The sequence below is a fragment of the Apodemus sylvaticus genome, chromosome 3 (assembly GCF_947179515.1).
Source record: "Apodemus sylvaticus chromosome 3, mApoSyl1.1, whole genome shotgun sequence".
NCBI classification, from domain to species: domain Eukaryota; kingdom Metazoa; phylum Chordata; class Mammalia; order Rodentia; family Muridae; genus Apodemus; species Apodemus sylvaticus.
The window spans coordinates 133,151,178-133,169,430 of NC_067474.1; the positions used below are offsets into that span (position 1 = coordinate 133,151,178).

At 54.5% G+C, this 18,253-nt stretch overlaps 2 protein-coding genes across 3 annotated transcripts in view; one reads left to right on the forward strand and one right to left on the reverse strand.

Annotated features, from left to right (window-relative positions):
* The first annotated feature begins 374 nt into the window (after positions 1-374).
* Hyi (hydroxypyruvate isomerase (putative)) lies at positions 375-3,001 on the forward strand. Its single transcript, XM_052177168.1, has 8 exons — positions 375-602; positions 677-788; positions 1,866-1,980; positions 2,138-2,216; positions 2,305-2,354; positions 2,451-2,520; positions 2,621-2,755; positions 2,843-3,001. The coding sequence occupies exons 1-8, from the start codon at positions 404-406 to the stop codon at positions 2,914-2,916; spliced, it is 834 nt and encodes a 277-aa protein (XP_052033128.1). The 5' UTR covers positions 375-403; the 3' UTR covers positions 2,917-3,001.
* Positions 2,991-18,253, reverse strand: part of Szt2 (SZT2 subunit of KICSTOR complex) — a 44,678-nt gene continuing 29,415 nt past the window's right edge. The window contains exons 43-72 of one of the 2 annotated variants that reach the window (XM_052177166.1): positions 18,070-18,222; positions 17,887-17,989; positions 17,689-17,794; positions 17,486-17,597; positions 16,477-16,595; positions 16,209-16,373; positions 15,921-16,005; positions 15,603-15,767; positions 15,328-15,495; positions 14,798-14,931; positions 13,968-14,134; positions 13,757-13,854; positions 13,505-13,637; positions 13,185-13,315; positions 12,974-13,074; positions 12,720-12,896; positions 12,288-12,555; positions 12,110-12,189; positions 11,902-12,027; positions 11,600-11,799; positions 9,526-9,616; positions 9,251-9,331; positions 9,098-9,172; positions 6,397-6,610; positions 5,918-6,071; positions 5,642-5,764; positions 5,131-5,536; positions 4,909-5,025; positions 3,884-3,952; positions 2,991-3,737 (exon numbers count right to left, since the gene is read on the reverse strand). In XM_052177166.1, coding sequence (XP_052033126.1) covers positions 3,594-3,737; positions 3,884-3,952; positions 4,909-5,025; positions 5,131-5,536; positions 5,642-5,764; positions 5,918-6,071; positions 6,397-6,610; positions 9,098-9,172; positions 9,251-9,331; positions 9,526-9,616; positions 11,600-11,799; positions 11,902-12,027; positions 12,110-12,189; positions 12,288-12,555; positions 12,720-12,896; positions 12,974-13,074; positions 13,185-13,315; positions 13,505-13,637; positions 13,757-13,854; positions 13,968-14,134; positions 14,798-14,931; positions 15,328-15,495; positions 15,603-15,767; positions 15,921-16,005; positions 16,209-16,373; positions 16,477-16,595; positions 17,486-17,597; positions 17,689-17,794; positions 17,887-17,989; positions 18,070-18,222 — 4,265 coding nt within the window. In that variant the 3' untranslated portion in view covers positions 2,991-3,593. The other variant, XM_052177167.1, reaches the window with a different exon arrangement.

Consider the following 18,253-nt stretch of genomic DNA (forward strand, 5'->3'; position numbering starts at 1 on the left):
AAAAAAAAAGGCCATAAAACTATACGACACGAATTTTCTGAGGAAAAAAAATGGTCGCTTAGTGTTTGTCTTCAAAGGAAAATCGATGGGTGAGCGGGCGGTGGGATGAAGATCTGAGTGTGGCGGAGGTAGGCCTGCAATCCCACATAGGGAGGTTGGGGAGGAGGATGGCGGCCGTAGTCCTGGGCCAGCATTTAAGTGCGAGACTCGGATTCAAATAAAGCTATTTGTTCACAGCTTTCGGGTGTCACTTAATGAACAGCTACCTCCTTTCCACCAGGCGAGTAGTTCACAGGCCCACCTCCTTTTATTTGAACTGGGATGGTGCGGCCTCGCCCCGCCCCTCGCCGCCCCGCCCGCTTCCTGACCCGAGGCCGCGCCCCCGCCGCCGCCTTCCGCCGGCATGGCTCCGCTCCGCTTCTCGGCCAATGTTTCCTGGCTGTTCCCGGAGCTCCCTGGGCTCCCAGAGCGGCTGCAAGCCGCGGGCCGTGCGGGCTTCGAAGCGGCCGAGGTGGCCTGGCCGTACGCCGAGACCCCCGAGGCGCTGGCGAGCGCGGCGCGGGCCGCGGGATTGCGGCTGGTGCTCATCAACACGCCGCGGGGTGCGCGCCCGGGGCGGGGGAGCCGCAAGGGCTGCGGGGAGCCAGGCCCGCGCTGACACCGGTTCTCTCCACAGGAGACCATGAGAAGGGGGAGATGGGGCTGGGGGCCGTCCCCGGGAGACAGAAGGCCTTCCGAGAGGGGCTAGAGCAGGCTGTGCTGTACGCCAAGGCTCTGGGCTGCCCCAGGTACCCTTCCCTGCCCCACCTTGACCATGGGCCGGGTCGGGAGAAAGCTGTGAGCAGAGACACCACTGTGGGCCAGGGCCTTTGCAGACTGCTTTTTGTATTTCATGTTAGTGCCATTCCGTATGCCACGCTGCTGTCATATCTTCTCATACCGTGTTCCCGTGCTGGGTGTGGGGTCTGGTTAGGGAGCTAATAGGTAAAGCGGGGGCAGGGGTGTAGGCGTGGTAAGGTGGGCAACTAACATCCTACTAGGAGAAAGCTGTTTGCAGATAGTGATGCAGGAACGGAGTCTGGCAGGCCCACACATCCACTTTATAAGGGGAGGTACACTTTTCAGGCAAGAGGGCTCTGGCAAGAGGAGGGTTGTTGTGTCCAGCCAAGTTAATGAGGCTGGAGGTGGTAAATACTGAATTCCAAGGGCTTGAATACCTGCTGACAGTTGGGAACAAAGACAGGAAGTGGACAGCTGTGGGGAGGAGCCCGTGACAGCCTCCAGCATGCTTCATGGGACTGCTGATGGAGCCCGTCAACACCAGCCTGTCAACTGTGGCAAGAGGCTCTTTGCTGGCCGGAGTAGGGACAGGAAGCAGGGTTAAGCAACACAAACTTTCTGAAAGGGCAAGGGTCAAAATCATTTTAAAAGGCGAGCCTCAGGGCTAGAGATGGCTCAGCAGTTAAGAGTACTTACTGCTCTTGAAGACACCTGGGCTGGGCTGCCAGTCCCTTCATGGCAACTCAACCATCTATATATTCATCCAGTACAGGCCAGCCAATGCCTCTGCCAATGCCAAGGGCACCAGGCACACATGGCACATGCAGGTAAAACACTCATACACAGTACATTGTAAAACTCTGGAAAATTAAAAAGCCTTGAGTATGCTTATGGGCTGAGAAGGAACAAGGGAGTGAGGCCTGATGGGTTGACTGGAGGAAGGCATGGGCAACTTGCCTTGGCCAGACACAGAAGCACAGGAGGCTGCTGGGATACCCGAGCATTGTGCCTCAAACTGTCTGGACAGGTGAAGCTGGGATAGTTAGAAGGCATCTAAAAAGCCCTCCCTACCACTCTCTCCACAGGATCCACCTGATGGCTGGCCGAGTACCCCAAGGGACTGAGCGAGCTGCAGTCAAGGGAGAGATGGAGATGGTTTTTGTGGAGAATCTGAGGCATGCAGCTGGGGTTCTGGCTGAGGTGAGAGGTGGAAACATACCAAATGTTTTAGGGAGAGAGGAGGTACACAGTGGGGACAGTAGGTGATTTACAAAGAGGAACAGATGTGGTCACTGCCCAGTGACTGACGGGTATGGATGTGGGGAGGAGCCCTTGACAGCTTCCACCACGGTTCTAGGAGAACCTCGTGGGACTGCTGGAGCCCATTAACACCCGCATCACCGACCCCCAGTACTTCCTGGACACACCCCAGCAGGGTAGGAATCGAGTCCTCTGCCACCTTCTAGCTCTCTTTGGTCCACATGTCCCTAAGTCTCATGACTCTCTCCCTGGCTCTCCCCCTAGCGGCAGCCATCTTGCAGAAGGTTGGGAGACCCAATTTGCAATTGCAAATGGTGAGTCAAGATGGGTGTTTTTGCAGAAGGCCATGTCTTCCAGGCTGGGAGGAATTGTGGACACATGAGGTTTCTGACTGACATTCTCCTCCCCAGGACATATTCCACTGGCAGATCATGGATGGGAATCTGACAGGAAACATCAGGGAGTTCCTGCCCATTGTCGGTGAGGGCTACCCTCCCAAGCTCCCTCCCGGTCTGATGTTCTTATGTTTGCCATCTTTCCCACCCTTTGCTGTCTCGTGTTTCTCCCCTTCTGTCCCTAGGGCATGTGCAAGTGGCACAGGTCCCAGACCGAGGGGAGCCAGGCAGCTCTGGAGAGCTGGACTTTACTTACCTGTTCCAGCTGCTAGAAGATGAGTGCTACCAAGGCTTTGTGGGCTGCGAGTATCGGCCTCGAGGTGAAGGGGATACTGGAGGGACAGATGTTGAATAGGGGTGGCTCTTTCCCTATGGGTTAAGATGGCATTGCCTCTCTTTTACTGCAGGAGACACAGTGGAGGGTCTGAGTTGGCTACGTTCATACTGGGACAGACAGGGCCACCCACGGACTGGCCAGTAAGGTTCTGCACAGCACCTGCATGCTGCTCGGGGACAGGGCTAGTGTCCCGAGGTCCCTCCTGAATTAAAATCACATTGAACATTTTCATATGTGTGTATTACAGGGTGGGGACACATAGTGTCGAATGCTTCACTGTCCCTGGGTTAATTCCCTCCCACTGAGAAGGGACATGGCTCAAGCTCGAATCCTCCAGTTGGTACCAGGGTTGCTGTGGTCACAGGAGAGCTTCTGAGGCCGCCTTATCCACAGATGAGGAACCAAAGGTCCAATGGGGACAGGAGGAGGTAAAACTGGTCATACAGGTGCTTGACAGGCAGAGTCAAGATCAGAAGCAAGTCTGATCTCAGTGGTAATGTCCAACAGTGATGGCCAAGTGGCACAGCTCTTAGAGGTGAGAGCTTGTCAGATCATGTGACAGCCCCTGGCACTCCACCAGGTGTGCAGGAAGGACGCGTCCTCGTCTGCACAGGCTCCTGGGCCTGAGGCAAGGCCAGGCTATTCAGCCGCTAGGTCCCTGTTGCAGGCTGCAGCGGCAGTTTCCCCAGGCATACTTACAATCCTTTGGTGTCACTTTGTGTCTGAGTTCATCCTGGGGTTCCTAGTGCCAGTTTGTCCTGCCTCAAGTGGGCAAGCTTATAGATCTATGATTCAACCAACAAAGCCAGCGGTCCACTTTCTTAGAGGAGGCGGGTCCAGAGGGTGAAACAGGCTGTGTTGATGACAGACTCCAAGTGGTGGTAGGTAGAGACCAGCTGGGCAGGGGGGCTCTCACTGTCCTGGGGCTGCACCGGGAAGGGCTCTCGGAAAACCACCGTCAGAGACTGTGGGGAAAATGATACAAGTGAAGAGGTGAGAGGCCGCGGAAAGGACAGAGGCTGGGTGCAGAGGATGGCAGCCCAGCTTTAGAAGGCTGAGGTGGAGAACTTGGGGTTCAGCCTCCAGAAAACCCCTTGCCCTCTGTTCTCACCGTCTTTCCCAAGTGTGAGTCCAGAAACACTAAGACAAAACAGTCGGTGAACTTCTGATTCAGCACAACCTGAAGCAACAGAAGAGGGAGTGAGGCTCACCTCACCGAGTGGGTGTGAGTCCTCCTGGAAGGCTCCTTATGGAGGCCAGAGGGTAAAGCCTCCTTCTGTCGCTGTGCCTGATCCTATCTGCAAGCCTGGCTCACTCAGGATGGTGTTGCCACACTGGGCCTCAACCTGTCTGTCAGAACCTTCTAGACCATGATACACGGAAGCCAGCCAGTAAAGGGCAGTTCTAGACCCTTGGTGCCACCCCTCCAGCCAGTCCTAGGTCTCCTACTGCCTCCTGCGGTCAGCTGCCCCTAGTACTCCGCACTGGCCCACCCCTGGCTGGATTCTCCTCAGGGCTTCTGTACCATGTGCTAGCATGGCCAGGGTCCACTTTCTCTCCATCCTAGATAGTCACAGACTCAACTTGCCCCAAGCACTCATTCCCTCTGAGCACTCCAGCGTCAGTGCTCCTTCTCTGGTGCCCCAGTGCCCCTTTGCCTGCCCTGCTGCAGCCCTGGTTTCTCCGGATGACTCGGGGCATGCCAGAGAAAAATCTTGTGCCAGGCTCACTGCCAGGCTCACAACGCCTACTCACTCAAAGTGTTCTCGAATCCTCTCCCTAAGCACGGCTCTACCCGTCCTTTAGCCTCTAGTTTCTCCCACACTCATCACGCAGCACTGGAGCCACCTCTCTCCCTGTCCTTCAGTTGTGCCTTCACACCAGGGGGCACAGATCTGGAATCAGCAGTGGAGGGTGAGCGTGCGTTACAGTGGTCTGAGTGCACGCCTAGAGTAGGCATGCCACGTCCAGCAGTCACGTGACCCGGGTTTCAATGGCCACCAGTGTGGTCTGACTTCAGCAGACAACAATACAAAGCAGAGCTTGTTTGTTGAGGCTGTGCACCCTCAGTGCTCTGTTGTGTCAGGGGAGGCCTTCTGCTGTGTTTCCTTTCAGAATGGGGCCGATGGGACTCACCAGGTACTGGGTTCCCAGGTCTGTGCTCTGGAAATGGCGGCAGCTCTGGGGGAATCGGCTCAAGAGAACTTTGATGAGGCTCTGGTACCAGGAGACCGTCATGGAGAGGAAACAGTCCTGGGGAGGGTTCACAGCCCTGAACCTGCCACTCCAGACAGAGTCACCCAAGATGCCTTCCCTCCACCCAGCCACTATGCTTGCCCTGTGCAGTCAGTCTCCTACCAGCTGGGGGTCAATGTCCGCAATGGACTTGGCGTGGACTGCTTCTAAGAGCTCCTCCAGCTCTGCCAGGGCAAGGCGCCCTCCAAGCCTTAGCCGGTCGGGTCCTGGTGGCTCCAGCAAGAAGAGGCGCTTCCAGAGGGTATCCCGCCGGCAGTGCCCACCAGCCAACCTAACCAGCTGAGCCAGCCGGGCCCTGGCCATACCCACTTCTGCAGCTAGTGGGGGGAAGAGAGGAGCTGGCCCTGGGGTCAGCATAATCCCAGAGGCTTCCCCAGGGCCACCAACCAAGCTCCCGGAAGCCTCTGGCTCAAGGGGAAGCCTGGATGGCTTCCGGAATCTGCGCATGTCAGCAGTGAGTCTTGGGAATAGTTCTCGTTGGCTGGTGAGCAGCACGAAGAACTGCAGCCTGGGAGCAGAAGGGGCAGGAGAAGGGGAGAGTGGCACAGCAGTAGACTTAGGGGTAAGAGTGGAGAATCAGAGAAATGGGCACATCCAAGGCAAGAGTTCTGACCTCAGCACATGTCGCTCAGCTTCTCCTTGTTCCTCAAAGGGTGCAGCAGAGTGACAGACAAGCAGGGACACATCAAAGTCATCCTGATGCCGCAGCCCTTCCGAGTCCAGATAGGAGCCAGAGCTGTGCCGTTGGGGTGGGTGAGATGCCACCTCTGAGGCTCAGCTGAAGCCAGTCCCAACCCCTGTGCTCTAGAAAATATACATCTCCCTACTCCAAGTGCAGCCTCCGCTCCCAGCCCTACCAGGAGGAGCTGGCACTGCCTCCTAGCCTTACCTGTGCCATGCTGACACCAGGGCATATTCATTATGTTCTGGGCCACCAGGCCGGGCCATTCGCAGTGGCTTCATGTGGTAAGAACTGGCATGGTCAGCCACATAGTTGTACAGCTGGTGGGCAGCAATGAGTGGGGTGGGGAGCTCCAGAGTCCCTAGGGACAAGTTACAGGAAAGGCAGACACTGAGCCTGGGACATGCGACCTGAGCTGGGGATGGGATATGAATGTTTTGCTTTCCTGGGGAACTCACGAGCCCCTGTGGAATGTTGCTGAGATTCAATAAAACACAGAACAAGTGTAGAATGACACAGGACACAGGGCCCTAATTCTGCTATGACACCAACCATGAGAAACCTAGGAGACAGCTGAAGACTGAAAGCACGGACATGGTACAGGAAAATTGGTACAAGTGATTCCGATCTTGCCAGGCCAAGCCTGGCCGTGTGGCTGTTTTACTGGCTTGCCCTTGGGCACTGACCTTGGTAAATGTGATTTCGGCCAAAGTGTGGTCCATCAGGGTGGTGGGCCAAGAAATGCTGCAGGAAGGTGGTGAGGTGGTAGCCATGCCGCAGTGCCAGGTGGGCACCGAGCACATGCTGGTGCACGAGGCGCAGGTGGAAGTCATAGCTGAAGGAGTGCACATGCATCAGATCACGGACCTTGTCACACTCCTCAGTGAACAGCAGCGACAGCTGTGGAGGAACGGCAGGAGGCAGGGTTAGGGTGTGGGAACACATGCTGCCCAATCCATACCTTTCTCCTCCTGGGCAGAGGAAACTTGGCACTGCTTCCTGTTGCTTTGGGCCTAGCAGAACTCCCTCAGCCACACAGCTTCTATGGAGAGCCTTCCTCTTGCACTGTAATATGGTGCTGGACTTTCCCGTTTATTTGGAACCAGGGCCATTACGGAGATAACCCTTGTTACTATTGCATTTGAGTCTGACAGATGGTCTACCATGTGTTTACCAGTGGCCATTGTAAGTGCAGGGTAACAGACACAATGCCTTGCCTTCAAAAAGCTTACAGTTTAGTGGTTGGATACAAGAAGATGGACAGTCCAAGGATGAGGGACAGGGAATGATGGACAGTTCAGGGATGAGGGACAGGAGATGATGAACAGGACAGGGATGACAGAGAGTCCAGGATGACGGTCAGTCTAGGGATGATGGACAGGGAATTAAGGACAGTCCAGGGATGATGCGCAGGACAGGAGATGACAAACAGGACAGGGATGACAGTCCAGGGATGAGGGACAGGACAGGGGATGACAGACAGTCCAGGGATGAAGGATAGTCCAGGGATTCTGGACAGTCCAGGGATGAATGGACAGGACAGGGGTGAATGAGGAATTACAAAGTTCACTAAAAAAATACAGAAATCAGAAAATCTGGTGGGAGTCAAGGAAAGCTGGCTGTCATCCGCCATCAGAAAGCTTTCACCTGTCTTTGCCAAGGACAATACTCTGGCTCCACACTTCATACCTGTGCCCTCTGCCTTGGATGCTGACCTGCCTGACACAGAGCATTACTCCCACCATTCACTGTAAAGCTTCCTCCGGAATGGCAGGGCCAGGCCAGGGCGGCCTCCGGTGAGTCTGTGTGACTACCTGGCTGAATGAACTGATTTGCAGAAGGGACAGAGAGGGAGAGAGGCAGAGATAAGGAATATGCCCTTGTCTCGACGGCACTCCACCAACAGTGTTGACAACGGTATGTGTGGTACCGAGTGGCAGTATTGACAACGGTATGTGTGGTACCGAGTGGCAGTGTTGACAACGGTATGTGTGGTACCAAGTGGCAGGCTCTATCTGGGCACTGTGAGGGCATCAGGAGTCAGGAGAAAAGCAAACCAGCATCAGAAGGAGACAGACTAGCTACATGGCCTTGGTAAACCAGTCTCTCCGGCGTCAGCCTTCTCACCCGCCTCAGAGACAATGCACAGATCTCAGTCAGGGGAAGTGTGATGAGACAAAGCGGACAGGCATGAGGTCATTATCACAGAAACCTAGATTTCACCCCCGCCTGCTGCTGATGGGCTTTGTGTTGCAGGACAAAATTTCTGTGACCCTCAGACTCATCTGCCTAGAAATCAACTACCTTCTCCTCTTAGTCATACAATGGCCACTTAGTGAGCGACGGCTCCTGAGGCGCAGCAGGCAAATCCCAGCAGCTGGGAGATGGAGACAGGAGGAAATGGAGCGGAAAGTCACTTCTGGCTACAGGGTGAGCCCAGGGCAGCCTGGGCTATCTGAGACCTATCTCAAAAAACCAAACTAAAACAAAAGAGAAGCCTTCGCAGGGCTAGAGACTCAGAGAAGCAGGGACAGAGAGCCTAGGCAGTACACAAACCCCAGAAGTCAGGTAACAGGAAGTCGAAGAAGCCGGGAGGAAGCACTCCGGTCTCACAGAACAGTGTGAGGATGGCCCACCTACCCACAGCTTCCTTTTGAATACTCTGGTCCAGGTAGGCTCCTGCACATGAAGCCATGATGCTTTTCAGCGTTGTATCATCCTGTAGCAAACTGTGACCTCGTATGTAAGCTAAATATGCAAAGCAAAGGTAGCCATCTGGGCTAGATTTGAGTCATCCAGATATGGGAGTTCTCCACCACGGAGAGGGGCCAGTTTCGACAGCACTGGGTCCCACTAGACCCTCCATCTGTCAGAGGTGTGCATAAGCTTACAAAGTATAGGTCCTATTGGACTGGCTTCTGGCAACGTGAGAAACCAAACTAAGCAAGGCGGCGGGGCCTCGGGTTGCTAACCTCATGCTCCTCAACTAACCACACGCCTTTGAGTGCTCGGCCTCCAGCGCCGGAAGAATGACAAGGACACAATAACGAGCAAATGCCAGTGCTGGTGACTACACAGACAATGCCAACTGCCTGTTTGCAATCAGTCCAGGTCTTGCACAGCACTGACCTGGTGTGTCACACTGTGCTATGTGTAATGGCATACTGTGCTGGCTGGCACAGGGCAGGGCCCATCTCTGTACTGGCTTGCCCTAGTGCTACAGCTGAATGTAGCTTTGGACCTCCCAGGGTCAGCCACAATAACAGTCCAGTGAGCACCTGACCACTTCAAGGGTCATGAAACCAGAGTGCCCACCACACAAGAGGGAGGCAATGGCTGTATCTGGGCTCTCTGTCCACTCCACATTACCCTGTGCCCGCCACATACCTGAGAGTTGACTGCTTGTCCCATTGGGATTCGGGAACATTCCAAAGCAAACTGCTTGACACAGAAGTAACAGCCCTGAAGAGAGGGTGAGCCAAGGTGAGGCCGTGAGAGGCGGGTGGGTAAGCTCCCCGACTCAGCGCTGACCCTTCTCACCTGGACCGTCAGCTCCATGAGGATGACGCCTCCAGGCAGTGCCCGCTGCAGGTGGTAGGTGGTGGCTGGAGTACTGGTGCTCTGAAGGAGAAGGAGACATGTGCTGGGCTTTACCAGCCTTGAACCCACACGGCAGAGATCTTTAGGTTCCTGGCTTTAGTAATGATAGTCTAGGACCAGCAGGCCAGTGTATCGGTCAGGGTTGATGGCTCTGGGTATGGAGGGGATCTAACTCAGGTCACTGTTGACTTCACCATTATGTGACAAAAAGTTACCTTTGGGCTCCCCTCAGCCTTGGCTTTGGGGCAGGAGAAGGAGCCTCGACCCTCTGTTCCAAGGACAGCCATAGCCCGTAGCCGGCTGGTGCTGCAGGATGGAAGAGACAAGGGGCTGAGTGAGGTGGCCAGGGCTGAAGGGCTCCGGCCAGGCCACTTCACATGGTGCCGCTTTACAGGTCAGGCAGGCCTGAGGGTGGCTTTGCTCGGGGGTTCCCAGGAAGCATGGCTGAGGCTGGAGTCCAGGCTAGCCTGCAGGGCAGCTGTGGCTGTCAGGTAAGAAAGCTGTGTTCAGGGATGGGTGTAGAGTTGGCAGTAGACCAGGCATTATTCACTGTTACCTGGGAGAGAGGAGGGCTAAAGAGGGGAGGGCGATGAGGCATGCCTGACATTTTACTAAGAGATGCTGGATGCCCTGTGAGGATAGCTTGCTAAGAGGGAAAAGCAGTTTTCTCTTAATTGGGGAACGATGACCCCACTGGCCTTTATCTCTAATTTTTTTTTTTTTTTAACTTATGTGTTTGTATGTGTGTCTATGTGAGTGTGTGTATGTGACATGTCTGCATACATGTGTGAAGGCTAGAAGGGGACATCAGGCCCTCAAGAGCTGGAGTTAGAGGTGGATGTGATGTGACGTGGTACCTGGAACTGTGGGAGGAGCAGCCACTCTTAACCATTGAGCTGTCTCTCCAGCCCCTTCTAGTTCTTGACTTAGAACCAAGGAGGATGAGAGGCGGGGAAGATCTTTCAGAGCCTGAAAGGGCTGGCAGGTCCCACGTGCTCCATGTAAGAGCTGTGATGCCAGGCTCACGCTGGTGGGTGGTAACGATGCTTTAAGGCAGGAAAGGGGGCACATGTTGGGGCTCACCAGCCTTGAACCAACGTGTGGGACTTTTAGGTTCCTGACCTTAACGATGTCTGATAGGCTCAGTAAGGTAAACTCAGTACAGTAATCACAATCCTTGTAGTCCAGTTCCTATCTACCACTGCAGTGGGTACCACTCCAGGTCATGGAAGTGGCTGCCAGATAGAAGAAATGTTCCGTCTAACCCTCAGGGGAAGTGCCATTCAACTCAGAGACCACTACAACTGTGGGGTTGGAATGCTTGACTATAGATTATGTTCTAGAAAACACAATATTTAAGAATTATTGTCACTTTTCCTCAATGGCCACCTGAAGGCAACATGCATCACCCCAGCAGCTGTACTGAAGTCACTCAAGTAAGGACCGTTCCTCACATTTCCTGCATCTGCTCAGACTCCTTGGTCTGAACTGGAAACACCAGCTCAATGTGTGTGGTCAGTGTTTCTGTCAGCACGTAGCTCATTAAGTCAGACTAAGCACCCTTGAATGAATTATCAAGGTCTACATAGCAAAAAGAGGTCATGCTAGTCTTGTACACACACACAAACACACACACACACACACACACACACACACAGAGAGAGAGAGAGAGAGAGAGAGAGAGAGAGAGAGAGAGAATGTAATTAAACAAAGAACACAGGCTCTGAGTCTGGCCTAAGACAAGAAAGGTTGTCACTGAATTGCCAGGCCTAGGGTTGATGGCATATGGATGGGGACAGAGAGCAGGCTTCTTGTAGGAGTCAGGCTGTCCATAACAGCCAGAGTTGAGTCTGACTAGGAACAGACCATGGTCAGGGATACAAATAGGACCGGTGCAGAGGGCCGTGGTGAAAACGGCCAAGGTGAAGAGGGCAACACAAAGACCAAGACAGGAATCAACGAGACCCAAACTTAAAAGTTTAGGAGCATATGTGAGATCTGCATGGCATGTGAGATACGTAGGCATGTAAACAAATGAGGTGAGGGTGGGCACAAGCTTGGTAAGGACGTACCATGTGTGCACATGCTTGTGAATTCTGCAAACCACATAAGGTCTGTAGGGCATGCAGGAGGGCTATATGAAGAAGTGTCTAAGATCTTCACATATATGTGCCAGTGATGAACATGCACATTGCCTGAGCAGTCAAAGCAGGAGCCATATAAAGAAAGCGAGGCTGTGGAGCCTCACTCAAGATGGAGGAGTGGGTAGGGAAGAAGAAGCGGCTTCACCTGCGGGCGGGTGAGGGGGGCCGGAGTGGGACCAGCACGAAGCCAATGCTCTGTAGATACTGCACGTATTGCTGCAGGAAGGCCAAGCTCAGCTCCTTCAGCCATGGCTCCTCTCGGGCTCCTGGAGGAGGCACCTCCAAGGATTCGCAGCTTGTGGGAACCTCTCGGCCTCCAGATCCTGACTCAGGCCGCAGTCGTCGCTGCAGAAGTGGAAATTAAAGCTCATTATCTAATGATAACCCTGTGGGGATGGAGCGCAGGCTACTGTCAGGTACAGGCCTTTGAGAACGCTTGAGCCTCACCTGCCCTTCAGAGGGCGCAGAAGTCTCTGCGGGTCCATGCAGCCAGGCAGCTGGGTCAAAGAGCAAAGCTGTCGCGCAGTAATGCACCAAGCGGGATGATTGCTTCAGGGTCTCCAACTCCCCAGCCTGGACACAGGGCAGGAAGCTCTGCAACAATGGCCAAGGAAGGGCCAGAGATCTTTGTGCAGGATGCAGAGGGGGTACTCACACTGATGGGCATGCTGGCTGGTGCGGATCGCTGCTGCCAGGTCACAAACAGGTTCTCCATCTTCATCTGGCGCTCCAGCTCTGGGGTGGGAGGCATCAGGAGCAGCCTTCACAGCTGACCTCTCTGCCCCGGCCTTCACAGAATTCTCCCTTCCCACTGCCTGGCCCATGTTCCTCACCTTTTCGCTCTGTCATCTTGATTTCTAAGAACTGCTGCCCGTGGTAGGTCACAGGATCTGGAGGTCTGGGAGCAGGACCACCTGTGGAGCTGGGGCGAGCAGCTGTGATGTCCCTCAGGGCTTCATCAAAGGGAAATGTGTCTAAGGAAAGGGAACCTCCACCACGAGAGGGCCCACTCAGGCGGCCTTGGTCTCGACTCAGTGGAGGGCTTGCATTCCGGATGAGGGTCTCCACGTCCATGGTCGGCAGCAGGAATGGGTTAGGCTCCTGAGAGGGATGGAGGGTCGCCAGGCTAAAGGCCTTGGCTTTGAACCCTTGTTCCACACTGGGCGTCCTCCCCTACCATTCTGTTACAAGCCTGGCTCCCTTCCTTGTTTCTTTAGGTGGCTGCTCAGTGCCAGAACTATGAGTAAGAGCTAGGCAGTAAGTACCTTTCCATCTCGCACGGGAAAGTCCAGCTGGCCACAGTGGTGGAAGAGCCCGAGCTTCTGGCTGAGCAGGCAGGAGATGAGGTGGGCTCGCGCATTCTGCCACTGGACAAGGCGGATCAGAGCTCGGCCCAGTGAGGCACCCAGATCTGGAGCCCAGTTATAAGTCAGCAGCTGTAACTAGAGACCAGGGGTCAGGGTTAGGGTAAGGGAGGTCACAGAACTCGCGCAGCCCCAGCCCTTGACTCCACATTTACCTTCTTGTCTGTAACCTCGAGCAGCAAGAGCCTTTGCCGGGGAGCGCTTCGCCCTGGGCTTCCGTCTCCTCCTGACTCAAAGCGCTGCACAGCTTTGGCAGCTACAGGGAGGGGAAGGGGACATTGCGGGGCTGTGGGCCAAGCCCCAGATCCCACCTTCTCCGTGCAGGGTCAGCGAAAACCCAGCAGTCCCTGGAGCCCATCTCCTTACCCTGCTGGGTTGGTCTTCTCCACTGTGCAAAGTTCCTTCCCAGAAGAAGAAGGTGGCGCTCAGCTGCTGGGCGGGGGGCTGGGCCCAGCTGCCCCAGGGAACAAGGGCTGAAGATATCTGGCTCAGAACCTCTGTTGGGAGGAAGGCGTGGATAGGAAGGCAACAATTCCTGGCCCTATTTTCTGGTCCTTCCTGCACCTCCTAAGCCTTGTGCCCACCTCTCCTAGACCAGCCCTTAATGGCTTAGCTTCCTGTAATTTCCAGTTTTTAAGACTCTGGGGGAAGGCCAGAGTCTTTCAATTCTCCAGAAACAAACTTACAAATGCTGCTCAAAGACACGGACACTGGTGTCTCCAGCCATTGAAATGACCAGAGCAGCGAACTCTGACAGGACGGATGGAAGGAGGAACCGGGATACCATGTGGGTGGAGCTCCTGGACACTGAAGCACAACCTGGAAGACAGAGAAGTCTCTGCAGGGCCATAGCATGGAAAGCAGGCCAAGGAATGAGGGTGAGGGTGGGAAAGAGGGGTGAGGGCTGAGGGGTGAGGGGCAAGGGGCGAGGCTCTCACCGATCTGAACCATGAATTCCATCCAGCGCTGAATGACACAAGCAAACATGGGGTGCAGGGTCCCCACCTCACCCTCCTCTAGCTGTGTTGTCCGGCGTCTAAAGACAGAGTAGGAGTTAGAATACTATACTCACAGGACACACAGCTAGCAAGCACCCAGGGACTTTACACGTGGACATGCCCTTAACATGACACCATACCACACATATACCTTTGTCTCTGGGCTCCAGAATCTGCGCCTGGTGCCCGCTCAGATCCACCTGGGGTCCGAACGTTCTCGGTTTTATGCCGTCTCCGACCCCGCGTGTCTTCTGGCCGATCCAGGACAATGTCATCAGTTGTTTTGGGGGAACCCAAATCTCCAGCTTCTGTTTTACTCTACAACAATGCAGGAAATGAGGACGGGCTATCAGGAGGAGGAAAGCAGGGATGGAAGCTCTGGGGAGCCGAAATGGGCCTCGAGGGGTTAGACCCCACTTCAGGCCCTGATAGCGCAGTCCTGGAGGCTAACTACCAGCCCTGGCCTGGGCAGCTTGTTACCACTTCCTGATCCTCATCTTCCTCATGGGTAAAGTGCCATGTTTTAGAAACACAGAAGTGAAGACAGCTGGTAAGCTGGGACTCTCTGTATCAGCAGTTCTCAGCCTGTGGTCTCGACCCGTTGTGTGTGTGTGTGTGTGTGTGGGGGGGGAGTGTCAAATGACCCTTCGCAGGGGTCACCTAAAGACCACTGGAAAACAGATATTTACATTATGATTCATAACAGTAGCATAATTACAGTTATAAAGTAGCAAAAATTGTTGCTACTTTGGTTGGGGGTCATCACAACATGATGTAGTGTATTAAAGGGACACTGCACTAGGAAGGTTGAGGACCACTGCTCTATAACAAGGAGAGCTTGCTATGTTTTGCAAACTTCTACCCAAAGGACAGAACGGTTTTATCTGAAAAGATACACGGAAAGGCTGTATGGAGAGGGCTGGAACAGCTCTGGGGCAGGCAGTTAGACAGAAGCCACTTCACCACACTTCCTTCCATTACCAGCATGTCCCAGAAGCTGCGGCGGCCAGCTTTGCTAGGTGGAGTCACAGGCTCCCCGGAGACCGGGGTAGAGGGAAGGGTGCTGGCCCGGCAGGCAGGACTCTTGGTTTCCAATGGTCCACTCTTAAGACTTCCTGTGGACACCAAACATTGCAGGCTCCCATCACGGATTCCCCTCCATAGAAAGGCTCACCCCAAACCTGCACAAGCGTCCCAACACCTGCTCTGCTAGTAGGTGTAGGAAACTTGACCGTGCACAGCTGCATATGCTTGTGAGATGAGTTCTAAGGCTATTCCCTCCTCAGGTGTGTGTGCTGGGGAGGGGGGGCAGCTGAATGTGCACAGTCTGTCACTGTCTCTCTCGCCTTGATGTGGAGGCAAGGCGTGGGCAGCTGAATGAGTGTTTCTGATGGGGCACCCTGCTTCTACTCACCAACCTCATGTGTGCACCCTCGCCCAGCTCATGATCCTGCCTTGATTTCTGACTCTCACTGGATTCAGTACAGGAGCTGGGTTCTTGATTTGCATACCTGGAGGGATGTCTTCTGTACAGAGTGAGGCTGGCAGCAGCCGCAGCTCCATGATGGCGTCAGCCAGGGCCTGGCGAGCAGCAGCCCGGAGCTTCTCCTCCAGTTGTACTATGCTAATGTTCCCCTTTTCCCACACATCCAGTCGAAGCCGTGGGGCCCCATCCTGAGCTGGAGGAAAAAATGGAGGTCACCTGTGGTTGCAGTTCACCCTAATCGCCACCTTTGCCTTCACAGCACTGATGGAAGGAACATTCCATCCCAACAAGCTGTCTTACCTAAAGAACTGTCCAATGTGTTTGCGCAGCGAATGACCTGAGTCAGTTGCTCAAATTCTTCCTCTCGTAGTGGGTCTGGGGGCCCCGGAGAAGAGGGGGGCCACGTTGTCAGTGAGATGGGGGCCCCTCCTTCTTCCACAAAGGCTAGAGCGATGCAGGCAACCCCTGTGTGGAAAGCCATAGGAAGGCTCAGACTTAGCACTTGCACACAGCCCTTCTCCCAGACCCTCCTTAGCAACAAGGCTCTCTAGCCTGAAGGTAAAAAGAAGCCTTTCTTGCACCTGGTGTAGTGCCACAGGCCTAAGCCCTGCAATTTACCTTTGCCACCAGTGCCCTGTCCACCGGGTTTATTATACAAGTAGATGTCCAAGTCGGGGAGGCCACCCTGTGCTGGGAGTGGGTGCTAGAGAAAGAACAGTCATGAGCACTGAGACACAGGGTGACAGCAGGGAGGAGGGTGCAGGTGTACACGGGGCTCAGAAAACACAGGCAAGGGTGTACACGGACTCACAGCCACAGCCACAGATGTAAGGATCCAGAGAAAAGTCAGTCTGGGTGTGCAGGGGAAGGGGACACATGAGTGCGGGCAGGTGACAGCAATCTCACTTGGAAGTGGTTCCGGCTATTGCTGTCTGTGTACTTGGGGGAGTGCAGGAAGGTGAGTAAGTTCTGACGGAGGTACCAGGCCAGGGCAGGCAGCCAGGGTCTGCAGGATGGAGGCAGGACCAGATGCAGCACCTCTGAGGGGAGGCTCCCAGGAGGCTGGATGAACTGCAGTTACAAGAGACAGAGCTGAAACCATGCATTCTGTCCCAGATGTCCCCAGCACCTGTGGCTGAGTCTGGAAAGGATGCTGGTGAGACAGGCAGCTGACCTCCACGTCAGCTGGGGTCAGCTTGCAGTTCCGAACCAGCATAACCGTGATGATGTCCAGGGTGGCCTCGTCCAGCCGCCGGCGCAGGACCCGCACCAACTCATCTGTGATCTCAGGACCTTCACAGAGCCATGTTAGAAAGGCAGGCAGACTGTCAGAGGGTCAGTCAGCTTCAGTCTCAGCCTGAAGCCCCCGACCACAACTATAGGACTGGGTATAGCTATGCATTCCAGGTAAAGGGAACCAGCACAACGCTCTGGCTTCGTCAGGCTACTCAACTTGATTTTGGACTCATTACCTAAAAATCCTCAAAGTCTTTATCTAAAACAATGGTGATTATCATATCACCAATCTCAGAGATCTGTGCCCTACTCAGCTCTTCTGTGAGGATGAAGTCAGTTGAGGACTGCCCAGGTCAGACTGGTGTGTGAGCTATCTGTGGGAGGTTTGGCTTGATTAGGAATTGATACAGAAGACCCGGGAGCCCGTGAGCAGCACAGTGGGAAGGTGATGGCAGGCGGTAGCAGAACGTTAGCTAAGCAGGAGCTCGTCAGTGAGCCAGCACCAGTGTTCCTGCATGCTTTCTGCTTTAAGTTACTGTTGCGCTCCTGCCCTGACTTCCATTTATGATATAACCCATAAGCTGAAATAAACTTTTCTATATTGCTTTTGGTTAGTGTTTTATCACAGTGACAGAATGAGACTCCGACAATTATAATAGCTTTAGCCTAAGCTCTGATACACATTACCTGGGTACCTCAGGCGACCTCAGGGTTAGCCTCCTGACTGATCCTATACACGTCACCCAGTACATCTCTGGTCTCGGGTCAGAACCAAGCAGCTGTGTTTCTACTGTCTGGCTCCGCTTTCCACACTGTACCTCAGTTAGGCTGTCTTGTCTCACCTAGCTCCTGCTCAAGCCAAGCCCAGAATACGGCCAGCACTGGAGGAGGAAGCCAGGGCAGACTAGATGGCTCCAGGAGAAGCAGATCTCAGAAGCCTTACCTACCTGCCTGCCCCACACCATGCACCAGCAGCTGGATATGTCTGTCCACTTGGCCCACAGGACGAACAGCATCTGAACTGCGGCTGGAGGCCATGTCCAGTGGAGAGCGAGGAGCCTAGGGGGACAACATTGGTCAGGGTCTAGTTCTGAGAGGCAAAGCCTGAGGGGTGTGTGGGAACAACATGTGGTGGGCTGATGAGACGTGCCATAGGATCCTCAGAGCAGATGGGTTCTTGGCTTCGGGACAGAGCTAGGGATGGGGGCAGCATGTCCCCTTCCCATGGCCGGTCACTGCAGGAAGTCTCCAGAAGCCTAGAAAAGAAAGGCGAGGCCACTGGATATGTCTCCTCCATGCATGCCATCCCACACTCAAGCTTTACCCCATCTCCTCAGGGTCCACATACCGAAGGTAGTACACGGCCTTCGTTGCTCGCTCTTGATAAACAAACATATTTTTCCGGTTCACTACAGAGAAGGCATTGAGCACAGAGCGCAGGGCCTGGATAGCTGCAGAGGTACCGTGAGTAAGAAAATCTCTTTCCCTAGATCTCCCACTCCCATCTGCCTGGCTCACGCCCATCACGTACCCCGAGAGACCCCCATGCTGGGTCCCATCTTGAGACGTGAATGAACTCGGATCACAGTTCCCCACACAACGTCACAGGAGAAATGGCCTGGTACAAACTGCATGGTAGCTGCTAGGTATCCTCGGGGAGCACAGCTCTCATCAGCAGCGTAATCTGCAGAGGGGGCAGCATGGGTAACAAACAG